Raw genomic sequence first — 21,602 nt, 5'->3', positions numbered from 1 at the left:
AAGGGGTAGATGGAAAGAGAAGAAGTAATGGTGGTGGTGGAGGTGGGGAGGGGAGGGGAGTGAAAAAAAAAGAAGTCCAGGAGGGGACAGAAAGCGAGAAAGAATGAACTTTAGTAAGCAGAAAAGGGATCACGCTGAGACAGAAAGTCAAAGACGAGCAGAAAAGAAAGTTAACGGCGACACCGGCTAATGGCAATTAACCTCAGTGGGGACGGAGTGGGGGAAGCGCTCGGCTGGCACCTCAGATGTGGGTTCAATCAGTTGTGATTCCAGCGCAAACGTAGCCTTTGAACCAGACTCGACCATATTCTGTGTGAATGAGCAGCTTTACTGTCCCCACTGAGGGAGCAGTCGAGCCTGAGTAATAGTCCCTTTCTCTATGCCGCTGGCCTCCCGACCACTCCTCCTCCTTCGTCCTGGTCCCTCTCTCCTCACTCCCGGCTCGCTTTTCTTTTCATCCACAACCTCGTCCTACACTTCAATACTGCCCCGCCACCCACCCACCTCACCACCTCTAAAACAAACAAAAAAAAGAGTGCAATCACTCTCGATTCCTGCTTCACCCACCTGCCCAAAGGACGACCCCCCCTCTCTCTCTGTCCCCCTTCCTGCCTTCCAAAAATTTGGGGGGTTTTTTCTATTTTTTTTTACTGTAACCCCTCCATCACCTCAAATTGTTTCTTGCTACAGAAATGTGGCTGTGCCATGTTGGAAAATAACAAGGCCAATAGATTCAGTCAGATGTGATAAAGTGTTCCTCTCTCTTGCTTGGGGGACTGTGCATAAAGAAACATTTTTAAGGGGAAGTTTTTTTTTCTTTTTTCTTTTTATAACTTGTATGCCGCCGGCCTGTCAAACACAATCAGATTATGAGGCCTTTAAATCCTGGGGCTTCACTTGAGGAACATTTACGTGCATAGCTGCTGAGGATCCTTGCAAGTAAGCGCGCCCGCTTTTGACCGAATTCATCTCGGACCACAAGTCTGACGGCGAATTATCCAACTGCATACTTCTTCGAGGTTTTCGCTGGATCATCCGAGAGGACGCGAGTACGTTCCTCCTCCCGAGCGCCACTTGAAAAAACATAATAGGACACTCGTGTCCAGAGGAACGCCCTTAAACAAACATATCAACTGAGAGAAGCAATCAACATGTCACACATTGACAAACACCCGCGGGGGACAGAGATGCCAAGAATTTCTTGATTGAATGGAACCCAATGGGGAACAACGGGCGTACATGTACATTATATTACAGCTGGTTCAGTGATTGCTTTCAGTGGCTAATGTCAATTAGAGATGCTTTTTTGGTAAATAGGCTTCATTCGAATCACATAAAAACCGTGACCCCAATTCGCATATTAACGGTGGGATGCAGCAGAGCTATATCTCTGCTCACTGGGATCAAAATTAAAAACAGACTTCTGCCTCGCTACATACAGTCTGTCACTCCGGATCTACACTCTGAGCCACAGAGAGCTCAGTATAGGGAAAAAACTGGTTTGTTAGCCTCAAAAACCGTAGCAGCGAGCTTTCAAAAAGCATCATATCGCTATAAATAGTTGTGTAAAGTGGTAATCCACTTGGAGGACAAGTTTCTGTAGGTGGAACTTTTATTCTTCATCAGTTACTAGTGCTGCTCTCTCTTTTTTTAATTTCCCGTAGCCATCATCTGAGTCGAAACAAATGAATCGCATCATTTTGTGGCAAACTTTTGATCCCTGGATATTGTTTTCCTAGTATGCATTCATGAGCTAAAAAGTGAGGCTCGTCTATGTGAGATCAGCCCAGACTAACTACAGAATCCTTCTTTTATTTATTGTGAGGACAATAAAAAAACGCCATATGTTGTGTGATATGGGATATTCCCATGCTAATGAAAAAGAAACCATGCCTGAATCAGAGATAAGAAATCTGTGAATTTATTCAGAGGGAGGAAATGCCACAGATTATTACTGGCAAGAATGTATGTAATGTTGTAAATCAGCAGTTTTAACAGAGTGTTTTAGCACCACACTGGATTCTTTATGAGCCTTTCCCAATTCTTCATTTTTATTTGAGCTATTACAGCCCACTTTGAGTCATTAACATATCGCAGTTGAACCACTGCTTCTCTGATCAAACAACCCCTGAGGAACCCTTCTTCCTCTGGGTGTAAAATCCCCTCTGAGTGTGTCTGACTCTTCCAGCATGTGAATATTTTCTTAGCTGAGGACAACACAGGAATCCGTCTGAGGTCTGTGATTCACAGCCCGGCTGTGTGATTCAGGGCTGGAGAGTACAGTACAGGCAGCAGCAGCTCGTGGCTTGGATGTGCACAAAAGGACAGAGGCTGACAAATGGTACACCTGCACTGGAGCCTTTGTCCGAGTCAGCATTTCAGGCCCGGGGTCTGGCTATAGGTGCAGTGCTGCAAGTCCAACCTCGGGGCTTGAACGCTCATTAGTAAGTTAAAGGAGCGAGTTCGCAATGATTGATTATGCAGTAACATTTAACAGCAGCATTAATGGCAGCGCTTGCTTAGGACTTATTACTAGGCTGGTATGTGGATACAAGGCTGGGATCCTGAATCAATCACTCCTGCTACTAGTACAAACAAACTAACGCTTGCATTGACTTTAAATACCTTAGAACATTCTGATATTCCAAAGCTTTAATTAGCTGCTCCACTAATAACCATCCAATCATTAACACTAGCAGGCAATTATATGTGAGCAAATTGCAGGCTATGGAATACTGTTTTACCCATCTAATGAAGAGATAAGAGTGGGGATCAGAAGCAAAAGAAATTGTGCTCCCAAACCGAAAGCAACTGTTATCTCTTTGGAGGTGATATGAATTCCAGCTCTTTCTGGATTATGTCAACTCCTCTTCTGTTTTTGTAGCCCAGTGCAAATTTTTTTTAAAAATCTCTAGGCAACATTTGAGCCCTCATGTACGGCCCTGCTAATCACGTCTCGGGGAGAGCCTTCAGAGAGCAGATATCTCCTGGTTTGAGAGCGCAGCGTGGAGTAATAATGGATTATACAGCTGTAGCAGACAATGGGACGCAGGGCTTCACACATGTAAAACAGGCTGCGAGCAAGTGTGTCTCATGCACATTCAGTCATGTGGACTGAATGGTTTATGAGGGGGGAGAAATGGGAACGGCATGTGACAGTAACAAGGGGTCAGGGTGGCGAGGAGGGGGATCGGTGGTGGTGCTGCCGCATCGGTTGGCAAATATGTAGACGAAGACGAACCTGCTCCCTAGTACGTGTACATCCTCGCGTGCTTATGTGAACCCTCAGCAGCACTTACTGGGTGGATGCTGAGCAAAAGCAAAAAAAAAAAATACAAAGCCTGGCAGACTAGGTGACATCATCCTTTTCTATACCTTCCTTTCCTCCAAACACGCCCCCTACCTATGATGAAGTGGTCTCCTGGCCGCCCAGCAGCCAGCATTGCATTACTCCCCGGTCATCCAAGGTGAGGGAAAGGGGTGTGTGTGTGTGTGTGTGTGTGTGTGGGGGGGGGGGGGGGGGGGTGGTAAAGGAGGTCTGCTGTGGCTGTGCAATCACAAAGACACACAGATATGCCTCAATCAAACAGGTAGCTTAGAGAAATTATCCTCTCCTCATCCTCCTTCAGCCTCCTGTTTCCTAGCAACTCGGCTACAGCTGTGATTATCATAAGCCAATAGCATACCTGGCACCCCACAGGTACGGTGTGTGTGTGTTGGTGTGTTGGGAGGGGGTGCAGATGCATGGCGGCTACTGCTGCTTAAATGCACAAAGGACGCCAAAGGAGAGGGTGAAATGGATGAGGCGCACAGGTAGAGCAGGAGAGAGGTGTGTGTGCGCGAGGCAGACAGAGGGTAACGGGGGGGGGAGACGGCTGCCTCTCAGCACAGAGGATCACTACAGGAGATGGTGGCAGAGCTCTCATTGACTGACACGCCATTCAGAGGCGATAGCAGCGTGGAAGTGCTGCTGGCATGTAGAGCAGCGCTGGTCAATCACTGTCATTCCCGTCACGTCCTCAGCGCCTCACAACCCGTCTGAGTAACGGCGCTGGCAGTTTGTCAAATACGCAAAAGGTCATTTAGGCCGGTGAGCGCGCGCCACACCAGTCATGTTCAAGTTAGACGCACGCGCGCACACAATCGAACGCCTGTAGTCGCACGCCAGATGCGCGCTACAATAATCCTAAAAAAAAGAGTGTAATTGCCGCGGTGCAGTCACACGCGCGCGCGCTCGTACGCAGCTACACGCGCTCACAAGGTGATCCATCGCTGCGGTTCATATGGGAATGAAATCATATCAGATCCCCTCTCGTTAGTTTCTACACACACAGTAAAAACTAAAGACAGGCTCCGTGTGCATTGAGCTTAATGTACACACAAACACACACACACACACACAAACATCTGAGTTATTCGAGCTCGAAAGAAAGAGAAAATGTAGTCTTACCAGTTTGAAAACTCAGCACCAAACTCAGGAGGAGCAGCCTCTGCATGGTTCAGCCGACCAATAAGTCCGTTATTGGCTCAAACCTCCGTGAGGACAGCATCAAAAAGCGGGAGTTTACAGGACTTTGACGGTAATTACAGACAGAACAATAATCCTCTGGCGTTGTCCCTCCTCGTCTTCCCCCTTACTAGGCTTGCACTGGCTCGAGTTTTATACCATTTCACTGCTTTTTTTCTTTACCTCTCTCCTGCTCTCTCAAGCGACAGTCCGTTTTCTACTACACCGAGGCGCTAAGCGAGCGGCAATGACAAACCTTACTTCCGGTTAGAGCGTCAAAACAAAATAAAATTCGAAGCAGGCGGTTTTAAGTAGCTATGTCATTGCTTCCTAAGCATTTACTCAGAAGCACTGTATGAAAGGTCTTTATACTGTTGGGTTTACTGTGACTTTAAGATTTTTATTTGCATTACTTTTACTTTTTAGGGAACTCTGACAAAATGTGAGAGCTCATTTCAAATAATAGACGAGTAGAAATAATATTCTAACGGCTCGAATGCCGTTAATTTCTTCTTAACCCTCTATGATACGTAAAAACAAAAATGACAGTGAAATACAATAAATGTAAACGTTTACTGAGTATGACCCTGCGCGCTACTTCCGGTGTTGTCGTAGTAATCTGTCCGACTTGACGTCATATTCTCATTAGCGGCACATTCCTCTCTCTCTTTCTCTCTCTCAGTATCACGTCAGCAGAGCCACAGCACTGCCCCCTTCTCCCTCTCCCTCTGGATCTTTAACAGGCCAACACCGTAAAAAAAAAAAAAAAGGGGGGGGGGGGGGTATTAAATAAATAAAAAAATAAAAAATAAACCCGCTTAGAGAGGCATAATCATTTTGACACATTTGCTGTAGCCGGAACTGCTTGTTTTCTCCTGCTTACTGTGTGGAATTAGGTAATGAAATAAGCTGTAACCCTAAAATTATCAGCATGTACACATTAAGGTCAACGTGAGGTCATCTGTTTGAACAGAAACTTATTATTACACTAATGTGAATCCAGACGGCTTAGAGTAATAAACTGATGTTATAATCAAATGTCATGACATTGGCTGTAGTGTACAACTAATGTTGTTATGACCAACATATAAGCACAGTGCACCTAAAATAAAAGAGGAGATACCACAAGCATTGGGTTACAGCAAGGGTTTTTAGTTTTTCTGTTATTATTATTATAGCAACAGAATCTGCAGCGACATCATTAGAATAATACTGACTGCGCAGTGATGCCACTGTGATGACTAAACACCCCATGTCCTTATTCTTGCCACATCATGTAGGAGAGTGGTTTTAGTGACGGATTCCCGTGACAGGCCTACTGTAGCTGTCACAGCTCAGTAGGTCTCCACACTGAGCTGGTTCCTCCCGACTCGCTGTAAGTAGCGGGAATTACGCTGATGCTGGAGCGCCCCCTTGCGTTCAGGACCCAGACCTACCCTGCGCGTTCTCTGAGCACTACTAGAGCAAGATGCCCGAAAATATATGCGCGCGCAGACACACATTTAACCGGGGATGTTAGCGGTGAAATCCAGTAATGATAAAACCTGAGGTAATCATATTTTGATAACAAAAATACTAATACTAACAATAATAATAATAATAATAAAGCCATCTACATGCTGGCTGATAAAAGCTTTTGCGGTGCTATGAATACACTGCACTGGCTACAGTCAAAAGTCTAAATGTTCTCACTTTAAAAAAAACAAAAACATTAAAATACATACAGTACAGTACATACAGTAAAATACATTGCAAAGTTGGATTAGGATTGTTATGTTTGGTCATAGGTACTGGAAAATGACTTTCATCAAACTCTTACTAAAGCTTTTAAACACAGAAATATAATGGGGGGGGAATCCCAATGTTTAAAATCCAAGATGTTATGGCTATATATATATATATATATATACCTATAAAATCAATTTTATGGGTTTTAAGCTTCTTGAAAATGGAGACATAAATACTAAATCAGTACCAAAGGCGTGAGGACTTGAAAGAGGACATAAATAAGGTAACGTAAGGAGAGCGTAAACTAATCAGACTGTGATATCAGAACAGAACAGGCAGGTTCATGTTTGCAGCTCCTGCATTAAATCTGTACTCGAGGTTATATTTATGTTTGTGTGCTCTGTGTAGCTGAACATCAACCTTCTGAGCTCCCAGTTAAGGCTCACTATTAATAGCATGATCATCTGCAATTAAAATGTCACCCGCACAATTTGATAAGAAAAATATCGCAGGTCTGCCGTGCGGCACACAGAGTGACTCATCTCTGCCGGGACTCGAACCCGGAGCCTCTGGATTAGAAGTCCAGCGCGCTATTCCATTGCGCCACAGAGACTGCGCCAGGATTACCCCTCTCTGCCAAGGTTTACATACTTCACATCCTCTCATACCGCCGCTCTCTGCATCCCCGCAGCATCAGGACCACTCTGAGCCGACATATTGGCAGTGCCTTGTTTTGACCAAGAGAGGCCGCTGTTGTTCAGCGATGAGGGGAGGAGTGCGTCAAGCTAGCCTGTGTGTAAGCGGAAATCCAGAATTAGTGTGTTAAAAAATAAAAGCCGCGAAGCCTGCAGATAATAATTTAACGTGTATTTGTAACTGGGGCTTTAATTTTGAAACTGCACCATCGAGACGCTAAACGTTATTATTGTATCTTAGCGCAAGCTATTAGAATAGCCCCACAGAGCGAAAATGGTTTTTGTTGGAGCAAAATAATCAAACATTTTATTTTTTAGGCTGAGTGTCGGTAAGTTGACGGATTTAGTAACGACAACGATTAAAGGCTTTTCTTAAGCGTCACATAAATTAAACGTCTGTTTTAGCGGGCGGCCTTTAATACGCTTAAATGAAATGGCTTTCTAATGTCGGCTGTTGTGTGTAGTATTTCATATCTGTGTAATGTCGATTTTACAGGCCACCGTCACCGTCGTTTTTATGTTTATGAGTGGAAATGGTGCGCAGACTCACTAAATAGACTGACATCCTGCTGACATTACACCAGGGTTGCATCAGAATCCAGTTGTGCACGTCCCCAGAAACCACAGAGTGAGACATCTCGATTCATTCCATGTCACTCCGGGTTTCGTCCCGTCGTACAGCTGTGGAGACACTTGTCTTGCTGACAGTAGGGTTGGTTGCTACACTTTTTGTTCTGCATGAATTGCTGATCAGCTGAAGTAGTGGTAATTATTGTGAATTAAGAGAAGTAAAATTAAGGAATTGACACAAAACGACTTCCACATTCCATAAAAATATCAATGATAATATATATATATATATATATATATATATATATATGAAAGCAGTTGTCTATATCTTTTAAAAGACAAAAACAGTCTGTGCAAGATTTCCCACAAGGTAACCTGCGCAATAGTGAGCAAGGCAGCGTAAACACGAGAACCACAGTGAATGACATCAATATCAAACCGACTCTAAACCTTTTTAAGTCTCCACGTGTGCTCGATCATCCAGGTAAGCAAATTTTCAGGGATCTCAATTTTAAGGTTGCTAGTCTTGATCTACCAACCCTGTAATTTACTCAGAGTTACACAAATCACAGTTACAAAAAATGCCTCTCCCTGAATTGCCAGGGGTAATCAGGTGTAATCAGTTGTGGCACACAATACATCAACATCATACTTCCTTTGGTGTATGACTCAACACAAACCATTGTTCCAACAAAGAAACAAAAAAGAAAGAAAGAAAAACAAAAACATTTCTCTCAACGTTTTAACCTTTAGCTGGCTTGTGAAAAACTGATTTAAATCAAAGCTTTTTAACAAGTGACCATTTTATAAAAGATGAATATTTCCCCATATCTACCCTGCAAAGGAAATCCACCCAAGTCTAATGTAACTGGCATCCTTAAAATGGACACAAGACTCAGAGTCCACAAGCACAGACACGTCCCTCAGCTTGAAATTTGAGTGCTGATATTTGGACTTTCGTTTAATCGCATGCATGCAGGCTTAGAGACCGAAAGATTAACAGAAGCTAGCCACTTCACAGAAAACGTAAGGAAGACCAATTATAGAAAAGAATCTTTGGTTTCTCCAAGGTCACACATTTTTCTATTTAAAGCAGATTACACAACTTCCTTCTTATACTGAAGAGAAACATGTTCTTCTGAAGTTGTGTGATGCCATTACTACTAAGGGGATCTGAAACTTCAGAGAGGGAAATAAACCGTTTACGTCCAGCAGCAGACACATGGCGCTCTTTGAGCCCGCTATACCTCAGTTTTGATTTCTGTTAGATCAGACCCCCTAATCAGTGAAACTTGATCTGCCTTTACTCGCTTTGCTTCTGAATCTTTGCTGGTATTGCTTAAGTTTTGACACTGTCTCGACACCCTTGAAAAAATAATTTGCAGAAGTGGATCTGAGAAACCGTTTGCTACGAAATTCAAAATTGTGAAATTCCGATCACAAAATATTATGTGCTGGTAATACTCGTACAGACGAATGAGGTGCATGTTGGTTACAGTATGATGACAAAATGACAGAAGGGGAAAATAACTATATAAAGAACACAATAGTATATTAAGGAAATTTGTTGCTGTTGTTCAAAAATATTTGGAAATCCATTTAAAAATGTAGTTATTCTGAAAAAAAAGAGTAACTCTAAGTGGACACTAAGGCACAGTCAGACATTTTTCGAGATTATTGAATAGAAAAAAAAACATGTTTTACTCATGCTCACTGATTTGTGTGCAGTTACATCTGCACATGACATATACATTTCAAACATACTCAGAGTTCATCGAACTTCTCTGATCAGCTGTTCTGGAACTGAAATTGCAATTTCAGAGGTAATCAACTCAGAGTTTATTTTTAAAGTCGAAGTTTTGTTGAACCTCCCTCCTGGAACAGGGCCCAGGAAGAGTGCAGCAAGCTGCCAGGAAGCATACTTTAAAGAATAAAAGACAGACAGCATCAAATGGCTTGTTTGGTCCAATTTGTCACGTGAAACAGTTGAGGACGGACACATAAGTTAGTTCTCTATATCTATTATCCGTCTATATTTTCACACAATATTAAGTATGCATTATTTAGTATACAGTCTTCTTAAAATTAACACGGTGATAAACATATGGAGAAAATATACTTTTTCATATTTTTTTGCTGAGACTTAGAGGAGAAATTTGATTTTTGTATTTTTCACATGAAACTGGAGTCCAAGTTCAAGTAGCTTATCTGGAAGTCCCACACATGAACCCAAACAAACTGTCAATTCAACACGAGAAAGACTCAATGCTTCATGAGAAATGTGTAAAAAAAGAAAAAGAAAAACAATCTAACACACGACACATAAAAAAAATCTTGGTCTCCTGCTCACTGAAATGTGTGCAGTTACCTCTGCCAACAAATTCATGCATTCTCATAAACGTAGAAAATAAACAGGAGCAGGCGCCGGTTTGCAGAAGCCGCCATGTTGCCCCACCATCTAGAAACAGTGGCTGTGGAGAACGTTGTGCCCCTATCAGGTGTTTCGTCCACGTGGCCAGAGAGACCGGCCACATACTTAGTACAGCAAAGATGAGCAAAAACAGCACTTGTAGCTGTTCGCGTATTGTGGAGGCAAATTTGAATTTGGCCTGGATTCTGGCTTTATCTGATGAAAATTAAAGCTGACTAAATAAGAGCAAACATTCTGGAAAATGATATGTTGCATATTCAAATTTTTGTACTGTCAGTGATGATAAGCTCATTACAATCTCTCTTCTCCCCTCTTGTTTTTTTAAGATAAATGCCACAGTCTGCACTGTGTTCACATTCCTCGGTCCACAGGATTGAAACGGAGGCGTTGCTGTTTATTTATCCACGGGCAATCCTGATAATGGAGCTCCATTGATGATGGTTTTTCTTTCCCTACTTAATAAACATCCTGAACACGCACATGAAAGAGTAAATATACTCAGAGTTCAATGAACTTCTCTGATCAACTGTTCTGGATCTGAAAACTGAAGGGGGGGAAAAAATTGCGATTTCAAAGGTAAACAACTCAGAGTTTATTTTTAAAGTCAAAGTTTTGTTGAACCTCCCTCCTGGAACAGGGCCCAGGAAGAGTGCAGCAAGCTGCCAGGAAGTATACTTTAAAGAATAAAAGACAGACGGCATCAAATGGCTTGTTTGGTCCAATCTTGTGAAACAGTTGAGGACAGAAACATAAACAGTTAGTTCTCTATATCTATTATCCATCTATATTTTCACACAATATTAAGTATGCATTATTTAGTATAAAGTCTTCTTAAAATTAACACAATGATAAACATATGGAGAAAATATACTTACTCACTTTTTTTGCTGAGACTTAGAGGAGAAATTTGATTTCTGTATTTTCCACATGAAGTCTAAGCTCAGTTAGCTTATCTGGAAGTCCCACGCATGAACCCAAACAAACATGAGAAAGACTCAATACTTCATGAGAAATGTGTAAAAACCACAAAAAAGAAAAAAAATGAAAAACAATCTTACTTGTGGGATTAAAAAAAAAACAGATCAGAGGAAGTAAAATAAAGTGAACTTATTTTCAGCATTGAACACTATAATAATTTCATCAAAACATTTAAACACTATCACACAAAGACTTCTGTGTTTTTACACTGCGTTTCAGTGTCCAGGAGGAGGAGCCCAACTATAAGTTCGACCGTGAGCACCACTGAAGTGACGAATCAGCCGTGTGACTGGCTACGGGGCAAACGTGGAAGCATTAGTTAAAAAGAAACTTAAGAAGGTGGTTTATATCTCTACTTGAGAAAAAGGTAAACAAGCGCAGGGTGTTACTTTCATCAAGGCTGATATCCTCTGTTAAAGGCCTGCTGGAGAAACATGGTGCTGTTAAAAGCTAAATCATCAGCCTCTGCTTCTGATAAAAATTTCACCATTTCCTTCCTCCAAGAGCATGAGGTATTTCCCAGACTACTGTCCACTAACAGACCAAACAATGAGGCTGATGATTCATAAGGACATGTGGGTATAACCTTTCAGCCTTCTGGCCGTCTAAAACAAAAGACAGCAATTTTTTCCCTGTTTTTTTGTTTTTTACTCTTAGTAAACTAGGCAACTAAGTGATACATTCATTACACTGTATACTCTCAGAAAGCTGGGCATGTCTTTGTTTTTATGTACAGCATACCAGGCTACAAGAAATCCAAGGCAGTTAATACATTTAATGGCAGCTGGACAGGGACAGTGCTCACAGGTCAACAGCAGACTGGCTCAGTAAGTCTTCCATATATATATGAAGTAAAAACATTTAAGCTGTGACAGTGACACCATTGGGGCAGAGTGAAAAAGTATTTGCCCACTTAATGATTGTCACACTTACATATTTCAGGCCATCCAACAATTTTTAAGTTACTTTTTAGTTACTTTTTTACATAGGAAAAGTAGTTTTGGATAGATTTGTTTTCCTTAATGAATGAAATCATTATTTAAAACCTGCATTTTATATTCACTTGCGTTACCTAATGCTAATATTTCCTTGACAAAACATTTAAGTGTGGCAATCGGGAAGGGGGCAAATGCTTTTTCGCAGCCCTGTAAGCGGTGCAAAGGTAGTAAGTCTGTTGGGATACATGCGTGGATGACGCTGTTCTGATTTGACTCAACATTCAGGCTCAGCTCACGACCAACCGCCTACTGTCTGCTGCCGATGGGGTTGCAGTTGTTGTTGTTTCATCTGTATCAGCAGCAGCAGCAGACGGGTCCAAAGAGCCTCAAAGTGTCTGACACATGGCGGTGTAATGCAAAACTGTGACCCTGCACTAAAATGGACGTCTGTGTTAGGCTCGATTATGTAACCGACATGATTTCCAAAAAAGGAACCACTTCGGTGTGCAAACAAAGCATATTGATAAGGGATCAAAATGCTATGGGAGCATTGCTGTGAATACAGAATCAACTTAATGCGTTGGTATATGTTGTGTGTCACTCCATAGGGATGATAAAGACATGCAGTGTTGTATTTCCCTGTGAGACTCATGGCGTCAGATTTTAGCAGCGCTAAATACAAAGTGCTAAAGCAGCAGCAGCTGCTTCTAGTTGTCCTTCTTTGGGAGCACGAGGGGACGTCGGGCACTTATCACCAGTCTGGCTTGCTGATTTTGGGCTCTACCACAAGAGCAATTTTACAGTTGTCGTCTTCCACCGCCATGGCCTGAAAGTTGCACAGGGCCGTCTGAAAAGAGGAAGAAGAAGAAGTAGAAAAGGAAATGTGATAGTGTTTAAGAGAAAGCCAACTGTAGCCTGGCATTCAAAGAAAAACAACAACAACAACAACAAATGCAGTTCTAAGAATCTGTAGTACCTCTGTGATTATGAGAAGCATGCACTATCAGGCCTTACAAAGAAAAAGAAAGGAGAAACGAGCACGCAAGTACACCTAAGAGCAAAAACCTCACCTTATTGTTGTTGTCGCAGATATCACTGAGGAGATCCCGAGGCTCTGGTACTTTGGGAAAGAGAGTATCCTTGTTTCTACACAGAGACAGTTAGATATCAGAGGTTAGCGCAGCCCCAAAAAAGCAGAACAAAATAAAACCAAAACAAAGCCAATGAACAACAGGATCCATTCAGTAAGAAGAAGAGACTTTTTACTTACTTCTGGTAACATATCACAGTCAGGACTGTCAGGGTGGCAACCACCAATGGGATTGTAATCGCAAGAAACACTAATGGACTGAAGCCTGAGTCTGCTTCTGCATGCAAACACATATAAGCATTAATTTCAGCAACAATGAAACTGTTTCATGTTTCAGCCTTTGATGTTACTTTTCCCTTTCAGCTTTTTTAATAGAGAAAATAACATTGTGGCTTCATTCACCCATTTACACCCAGGGATCAAACTATCTTCTGATTAGCAGATGTCCTGCACTAGAGCCACCCCCAGAGAAAAATGTATGGCCTTTATAATTTAAAAAAAACCCAATTATAAGTCAGTGCATTCTGTTTTTCATTAACACAAGATTATAAAAAAGAGACAAAACAGAAAATGACTTTACCAAAATACTGTTGGTCGGTCCACGGTGTTTCTCCTTTTTCTCTATACTTTGCTTTGATAGCCATGCTGTAGCTACAGTGAGGGACCCGGTGCAGCTCGTGTGATGTTTTTTCTTTTAGTATTATTGGACTCTGTGAAACGTTTTTGAGGGAAACGATTAATTTGAGCCTGGAATCAGTTGATTAAAAATTCATCCTGAGAGAAACATCTGTGAGTTTGCAAAATTCAGCACGTAACCATCAAGGACAAATTTAAATATTTAATTTGGGCTCATCCACTTGGGACCCTGTAGATGTCTGCCAAATATAATAACAACCGCCACTATAACTGATGAGGTTTTTTTTAATAAAAAGCTGCTTTAGCTGCTTGGAGAAAAGTCTGTAATTTTCTCCTTATTTTCTCCTCTTATTTTCTCTGGATATGATGGCTACCATTATTCCCAAACCAAGAGCTATCATGCTAGCATGGCTTAAGGTTGTATTTAAGCTAAGTCCTGTTCCAGAGGGAGCCCTGGAAGCTGATCCTTAGCCACTTCCTCCTCCCCCTCTGGGATTCCAAGACTTTCCCAGTTAAAAAAAAAGGTTATATAATCTGTCCACTGAAATATGAGTTAGCCTCTAACAGACGTCTTTTAACACAAAGGACCCCATGTCTTATATGAGCTCCCACACAATGTTTTGAACTCCTTACCGTGTCCCCCAACTTCACTCTAATGCTGGAACTCATTCTCTAAGTGCTAACACACATTACTTTAAACTAATGGACGTGAAAGACAAAGTAAGATAGTATTGTTGTTATTCTTACTTTTAGTTGACCACACTCAGTGTAATTTATTATATATTCCCACTCGTCCTGTGCAATCACTTCAGGAGGGTACCAAGTAATATTAAATTGATCCCCACTTTTCTTGACTTTCCAGTTAAGGGGCGGTGGTCTCACTGCACAGAGAATAACAGACAGATGTTGCAGTTAGTACAAGCTAGCCAGAGGTGCCTTGAATGCAAATCATAATGCAAACCAGTGTGTATTTTGCCTTTCGAAAAGTTGGCAGTTCTAGATTGTGTCATAAAATACACAGTACTAGATACACACAGATGCATCCCCCCCCCCCCCCCCCCCCACACACACACACACACACACACACACACACACACACACACCATGATAACAGCTAAAATATTTCCAAGAAAGGAGAGAAAGAACAAATTATACCCCAGAAACTGAATGAGGAAGCACAAAATATTTCAACACAAGTTTCCCCTCGCATTACTTTTAAATTCTGGATTAGCACTGACCACTTCACATCTTACCAAAGCAAATGAGGCGTTTATGGAAGGTGTTCCTGACAGTTTTGTTGTTCAGTGTTGTGTTAAACAAGACGCTTATAGTATGTTGTGTGCTCACTGGCAGATAACAGCCAGTCCTCAGACCATCAGTGTAAGTATACGATGGGCATTCTTCTATTCCACTGACGATTTCATCCCACTCAACCTCAGACCTTGGAAACATAAAGAAAAAGGTGATTTACTTTTTTACCAACACACGGTATATTCCAAAAGGAAAGGACAAAACAATGAACTAATAATAAGACGCTGGCATGATTTTGCCTCTCGGTGCTGGTGAATAGAATAAGCAGGGGAAATGTGTTTCTTGCTAATGTGCAACAACAGCATCACATAGACTGTGGGACTCAGCCACCGAATAAAATAATAAAATCTGAAGTATTTCTTTAATCTCGTGACATTTTGTTGGATATTTTAAATGCAAACTGTAATAACTGTGTTTAACAAAGAAACCACCCAGTAGGAAACAGCCAGTTATCAATACCATGTACAATATTTCTACCTACAGTACAAGTTTGGACACAATTGTGACGCATGAATGTGTTGAAACCTAGAGTGTCAACACATTCATGAGAACTACAGCCTTTTGCTACGTGGACTAGCGATGCTGCAGTTTTATGCAATGTTTTGTAAAGTTTTGTGATGCAAAAAACAAAAACATTTTAATTTAAGATACTAATTTAACATCTATGAAACTGTATAATTAAACAGTTTCTTTTACTTCCTTAATTGCGCTCTCACTGGGAAACAAAGAAGACAAAAGTTCATAAGAAAATGGGTCTTTGTTGCAGCCTAACAAAACAGGAGTGATTTCTGGATTCAGTCTCATCTTGGTAACAATATTATGCAAATACCATGATGTTCACATAATACTGTCATTGTCACCTTCATTATCTGAGACACTTTAAAAAGTTTATGTTGACAACTTCTCGATGATGTCGACGGGTGAGGCAATAGAGGCGCTATTGTGAAAGTTAGCCTTTGTGTTTTGGATACAAGAGTGCAGTCATAACACATTTGAAGCAACAACTTAAACACACAATTCTCACATTTTTGAGTGATTTCAACAGCATCCTTACAAAATCAGTGGACAGTGAGGAATAACACTCTCCAAGTGAATGCCAATATGTACATACAACCTTCCCAGAGGTCATCTCAATCAATGAGTCTAGCAAGATCAGAGGGGTATACTGCAAGTAAAAGTTTGAACCTAAAACCCCTGCTGGAGATTAAAGTTATCACTGTTAAGCAGTGCTTTCTGCTTCAGCTTCTGAGCGTGCTCATATAAAAAGCAGCATTTCACAGGTCATAAGACTCTTCTTCCACAAAAAATGATCCCCTTGAGCGCCCCCTACCCATTCCCTTATAATGATATGAGGATATAATGATTATAATTCCTTATAATGCTAGTGTAACGGGGGAAAATTCTAGTTTATCCTCACATTTAGATTTAGGTCTTTAGAACTTTACTGTTGGATTTTGTTTGACCTTCTTAGATGAAGGATGTGTGTGTGTCAATATGACCTGGTGAAAACTTCTTAGATATGCTTAACAATGTTTCACTAAGTTAACCTCTAATTGTTAGGGAAACTCCCAAGAAGACCAGTGGCAGGTGCTTCCTGGAAAATAGATAGTGGGAAAGTCTTCCCTGGCCAGCAACAGCCCGGGTGGGACAAAAGACTGTTGTAACTGAAAAGATACAAAGAGTTTGTGTGATGTTATCAAAGGGACGCTGGGACATCCCAAGGTTAGCGCTCTTGTGACTGTAGAACTGTGATGTTTGATGTGCGTTAGCTCTCCTGCATCCAGCAATTAAATTAGCTTGACCACAGCTGACTGTGTTGCAGACTTTAATAACAGAAATTTCACCCACACTAGGCACAGTTTGCTCTTCACTCAGTGGTTTTAGTATTCACGCCTAACAACCTGCACATATAAAACACCAGCATATATATATAATAGAGAATTTACACTACACTTGAACAATACACTTGAAATGCTGTAAACAAAAGACTCAGTGAAAATGTGGTGCTTATAGCCGATTTACAAAAAAAATGCTCTGCTCCTGAACTTGTTACGTGTTCACTACAAGTTAGCGTAGTGATTTAGCCAGTTAAAAACAGAGCCACTTTCGTAATACAGAAACCTCTCACTTTACGCTCGACAGCTCGCGAGACATTTATCTAAGTTAGTTGACTTCGCAGGGTGTGGTAGGTTATTCACAGCAGAAACACCTCATGTAATTGTTAGGGTCATGGATAACAGTGGAGCTCTGTGGCCCAGACGGATTAAACATATACCTCTCCAATATTATCTTCGATGCACTGGCTACCGGGCAGTGTGGATGAAAATTTAAAATCCCTTCTTCTAATGCAGGTGCCCTTTAATCACCAAGCTGCACATCAAATCTACCATTTTACCCCAAAAGAGCACTTCTGTGTCAGAGCACAGACCTGCCTCCAGGTTCCTCCCCTGGGACAGCTCTAGGTAAGAGCAGGGGTGAATAATTCTGGTTTTGTTCAGCCAATGCAAAAACTGAGTTAATGTGTAACTGACTCCTGCTGCTCATTCGAATAAGAAATGTTCTTATGCTCTCTCATGACACATCTCCCCTCCCCCTTGGTGAGGCTCATACATTTAATATAAAGTCATGTTGCTGTTGATGTGACAAAGAGAGTGAGAGTGGGAAGCTGCCACTTCCCTTATATGTGTGTTAAATTATTATTTATGATAATTCTGTGTGCCCTTTAAAACAAAATAGGGCAATAGGACTACACTGAACGAGCAGCAGAGTTTCTCTTTGTACAATTCAGCAGGTCTTGGGTTTCCTATGTAAACTGGTAACATATCTTATGATCTGGCTCGGCAATATAAAAGTTAAATAAATAAAAATGCGTTTGGATACATGATCCCCACTTGTGTCCAAGATCACTTCATTTTTATGGATTGTCATGCAGAAAACCGCTGTGTTGCTTTAGTTCATTTCAGTATTTGCTTTTGGGTTTCTTTGTTTTTTCTTTTTTTCTTTTTCTTTTTACTTGCAACGTATATGTTTCAAGTTTGTGAAGACGTTTACTTAATTTGCTTAGGTTTTGCCTATTTAAATACATGACCTTAAACGGCAGGCCATTGGGATATCAGGGCTCCAGCGTGTTACAGTTGGCTTGAGTTAACTTAACCCTCTTCATTTAATGTTACATTGCCAAATATGGTTTGGTTTTGTATGCATAAATCCCCACACCCCAACAAACAGCCCGCAGCTGGCAAAAAAGACAGAGCCATTAAACACAAGAATTTAGCCCTGATTGAACTCTGGCTCATTACTTCCACTTCAGCTCAGAGTGACCACTGACTATCAGGAAGTGTTGCAAAATTACAAAACTACCTGTACTGCGTAATGCTGAATTTCTATTTCTTTAAACTGCATAATAAAAAAGCACATACTTGTAGAAAAAACGGAGATCTGCGGCGATACCGGTTGGTGACCAAGAGCAGTTTGTTTGGTTTGGGGAGTGGACGTAGCACTGAAAATCTGTCACCAGCTCTGAGAGCGACAGAGACACAGACACAGATTAATAATCAAACACATAGACAGCAATTTGCTGGCTCAAAAGCATTTTTTACAATAAAGCAGAGTCAGTGGTGAGAATTACCTGGATTAGTTTCACTGACGAACACTGGCTCGCTTGATGACTTATTCCAAAGACTTCTGATAGACACATTTAAGACGTTTCCATTCATTAACCCCTTCAAAAGTAAGGAAGTGCCCTGCTATTAAGAGAAAAAGAGAAGAAAAAAAATTAATTTGAGTAAACAGTCTAAACCAATCTCAGATCTTTTGTTTGAAGAACTGGCTAACCAACCAGACATAGTTGTGGTGTACATGCAGAAGAAAAGGGTCGTAGTAATAGACGTAGCAATACCGAGAGAGAAACATCAGGAAGAAGGAACACAAGAAGCCCGAGAAACACCAAAGGCTGAGAGAAGATGTGGAGGGTGAAGACAACAGTGGTCCGGTTACCACGCGAGATCTAGAAAGCCCAGGACTCAGTGCCACACATACACACAGCTATAGCTGTCATGGCTTAAAACATGTGAGGTCCACAAGAGTGCAGCTGGAGAAACGGTACGCTGTAACACAACACAGTCTTCCCCTCAAAACTTAAAATATCGGTTGTCTATACAAAATCTAGAAATTACTCAAACCTACTTTTCATATCTGAAAATGTTTTTCAGCAGTATGCAAATAATGAGCCTCTACTTCCAGGAGGTGGTTGAGATTACTTGCAATCTCTCAGCAGCAGTCTTTCCAGGAATTATTGGTTATTAACTGATAAAAGACTTTTAAATTATGGGGTATAAACGTTGTGTAATCACAATGAATATACGAGGTTTTAAAGTAAGCATATACACATATAAGCGTACTTACAGTGATATCTGTAGACACTTTATACTGGTATCCGACAGAATTCTCTGGTGGTACCCAGGTCACGTTATGATCAAAGTCGTTAATCCTCCGCAGGGACACATTTCGTGGTGGTAAGATTTCGCCTTAGTGAAGAAGGAGAAAGAACAGAAAATGAGTCAACATCTGCAGGAGCAGCGAATAAAGACGCTTTATGTGGCTCGCCAAGCAAGCTGTTGCGCTGAGCCAGTCACTCAGTAGGGAAAAAATCTTTCCCTCAAGGCTTAGAGAACATTCACACTTCTGCGTAACTGCCAGGTGCTGTAGGCGCTGAACAGTCTATTTACCAGATCTGATCCTGCTTTCAGATTTCTACGTGGATAATTTAAAAAAGTCAGATTCCTCCTGTTTCTGTCACGTAAACAGAATCCGGATTGAAATACTAACATGGGGGTGAGCCGAGAGGATTTACATGCGCGATTTACACGAAACACATTCTCCCACAAAGTTTTCTCTTTTTCCAGAGTCCGTTTTACTGTCCCGCTACACAGTGGCGAATGCCAGACGTGATGTCACTAGTGGGAATCACCGCAAATGACCCGAGCGAGAAAACGGGGAAAAGGTGTCAAAGAAGCAGGGAATAACAAAAACCCAGGTAAATCTGTTGTAAGCGTGGACGTGTAGATCGTCTTACCGTGACTGGATTCGATCGTCAGAGACAGGCAGCACAGAACTAACAAACTTGGGAACATCCTGCTGATCCCGTGTGTTCAGCTCTCCCCCTGAAAACTTTCTATCTCCTGAGTTTCTGTTGTGAGGAGAGCGGGGGAAGCGCTCTTGAAACGGGGTCCCCTGCTTCTCAGACTCTGTGTGGTCACAGCTGTTCAGAAGACAAAAGCAGAGAGACGTCTGCCATGTCTCTGATCTACTTTCGCTTCCAGCTTATTGGGAGGAAGGCACAGAAAAATAGTGGGAGGCTGGAAGTGGGTGGTGCGCTTCCTCCTTCTGATGTAGACACGCTGACGCACGCGCTGACAGGCAATGTTGTGCTTTCTTCCTTTTTTTAGAAGTCATATTTTTCAGTACACATATTCTCTTTTTTATGTAAAACAAATAACCTATGTTAAACTTTTCCACAACTACTAAGACACATTTGTAAGTTTCAGAACTCTAACCAATTTTCAAACAAAATCTAACAAACAGGGGCGTAAAGACAAAAAACAAATAAACATTGGCTGCTGCTGGTCCCCCATCACGCAACAGCAGGTAGAATGTGCTGTGTGGAGTGAGAACGTGTTAAGACCTGCAGGTAGTCTGTAAGTATGTGAAAACGTTTAAAGGCTTGGACAAAGTTTCACGTTTTATTGTCATGTACAGATAAAAAGTGTAGCCACATTTATCCATAATGAAATTCTTTGGCTTGTGCTCCTCAGCTTTACATGAGCATATAGAGAGTGTGCAGAAAAGGAGAGAAAAAAAGTATTAAATATTAGAGAGTTGAGACGAGTTGGTATTTACACGTTTGTGCAAGAGTATTTACAGGTTGTGCAAAGTTGTGCAACAAGCATTTAAGTGGCATTTGTTGAAGTGACGGTGTGCAGAGTCCTGTAATTGTAGTGAGTGTGTAATGGTGTGTATGGAATATCAGCAGTTCAAAGGTCTGATGGCTTGTGAGTAAAAACTGTCTCTGTGTCTGGTAGTGCAGGTCTGGATGCTCCTGAACCGCCTGCCGGACAACAGGAGTGTGAAAAGTCTGTGGGTGGGATCCGCTGCGTCTTCCTTATGCAGCATGGCTGGCAGTTCACCTCTCACTACCCTCTGCAGAGCTTTGCGGTCCAGAGCATTACAGCTGCTGTACCAAGTGGTGATGCAGCCAGTCAGAATACTTTAAATGGTGCATCGATAGAAGTTTGTAAGTATTCTGGGGTTCATTCTGAATCTTCTCAGGCGCCGCAGAAAGAAGAGCCGCTGTCTTGCTGCTTTTATGATCACGCCAACATGGTGTGAACAGCTCAGATCCTCACTGATATTGATGCCCAGGAATCTGAAGCAGCTGACTCTCTCCACCTCCGCTCCTTCGATGTGGATGGGGGTGTGGCCTCCTCTCTGCAGTCTCCTGTAATCCACGATGAGCTCCTTGGTTTTGCTGACGTTAAGCAGCAGGTTGTTGTCGCCGCACCATGATGTCAGGACATCTGCCAGCTGGTGGGCACATGCTTTGAAAACTCGACCTGGAATATTGTCTGGTCCAGGAGCTTTCCGAGTGTTTACTTTCCTGAAGTATTTACACGCGACTGCCTGAGATATCTGAAGAGGGCAGCACAAAGGTCACAATACA

At 41.7% G+C, this 21,602-nt stretch overlaps 2 protein-coding genes and 1 non-coding gene across 6 annotated transcripts in view; all 3 read right to left on the bottom strand.

The window, feature by feature from the left end:
* The window catches only part of kirrel1a (kirre like nephrin family adhesion molecule 1a), a 32,390-nt gene extending 27,626 nt beyond the window's left edge, over nt 1–4,764 (bottom strand). For all 3 annotated transcript variants that reach the window (XM_084924584.1, XM_084924587.1, XM_084924585.1), the window contains exon 1: nt 4,451–4,764. In XM_084924584.1, the coding sequence (XP_084780710.1) occupies nt 4,451–4,496 (46 nt within the window). In that variant the 5' untranslated portion in view covers nt 4,497–4,764. The remainder of the gene's footprint in view (nt 1–4,450) is intronic.
* Nucleotides 4,765–6,774: 2,010 nt separating this feature from the next.
* trnar-ucu (transfer RNA arginine (anticodon UCU)) lies at nt 6,775–6,848 on the bottom strand. Its single transcript has one exon. It is a non-coding gene; the product is annotated as a tRNA-Arg (tRNA).
* A 3,651-nt stretch (nt 6,849–10,499) lies between these two features.
* Nucleotides 10,500–20,235, bottom strand: il13ra1 (interleukin 13 receptor, alpha 1). 2 transcript variants are annotated; one of them, XM_084924583.1, is made up of 10 exons: nt 19,959–20,235; nt 19,289–19,410; nt 18,513–18,627; nt 18,304–18,403; nt 14,827–15,014; nt 14,321–14,454; nt 13,518–13,647; nt 13,118–13,214; nt 12,918–12,993; nt 10,500–12,694 (listed from the first exon to the last, which is right to left on the bottom strand). In XM_084924583.1, the coding sequence occupies exons 1-10, from the start codon at nt 20,014–20,016 to the stop codon at nt 12,599–12,601; spliced, it is 1,116 nt and encodes a 371-aa protein (XP_084780709.1). In that variant the 5' UTR covers nt 20,017–20,235; the 3' UTR covers nt 10,500–12,598. The 2 variants fall into 2 exon arrangements, with proteins under 2 accessions (XP_084780709.1, XP_084780708.1); XM_084924582.1 differs by having other exon boundaries at nt 18,513–18,630; nt 19,959–20,234.
* Between the last annotated feature and the right edge of the window lie 1,367 nt (nt 20,236–21,602).

The sequence above is a fragment of the Perissodus microlepis genome, chromosome 3 (genome assembly GCF_051167445.1).
Source record: "Perissodus microlepis isolate ML-2025 ecotype Zambia chromosome 3, ASM5116744v1, whole genome shotgun sequence".
Lineage (NCBI taxonomy): Eukaryota > Metazoa > Chordata > Actinopteri > Cichliformes > Cichlidae > Perissodus > Perissodus microlepis.
This window is presented reverse-complemented; position numbering and strand designations above follow the sequence as displayed.

Excerpts from the sequence above, each read along its gene's own strand:
- il13ra1 (XM_084924582.1), bottom strand. The coding sequence starts at position 20,016 with ATGTTCCCAAGTTTGTTAGTTCTGTGCTGCCTGTCTCTGACGATCGAA. Across the intron at positions 14,455-14,826 it reads TAAACGCCTCATTTGCTTTG|TGAGACCACCGCCCCTTAAC; the intron begins GTAAGATGTGAA and ends TTCTCTGTGCAG. Across the intron at positions 12,695-12,917 it reads TCTGCGACAACAACAATAAG|ACGGCCCTGTGCAACTTTCA; the intron begins GTGAGGTTTTTG and ends TCCTCTTTTCAG.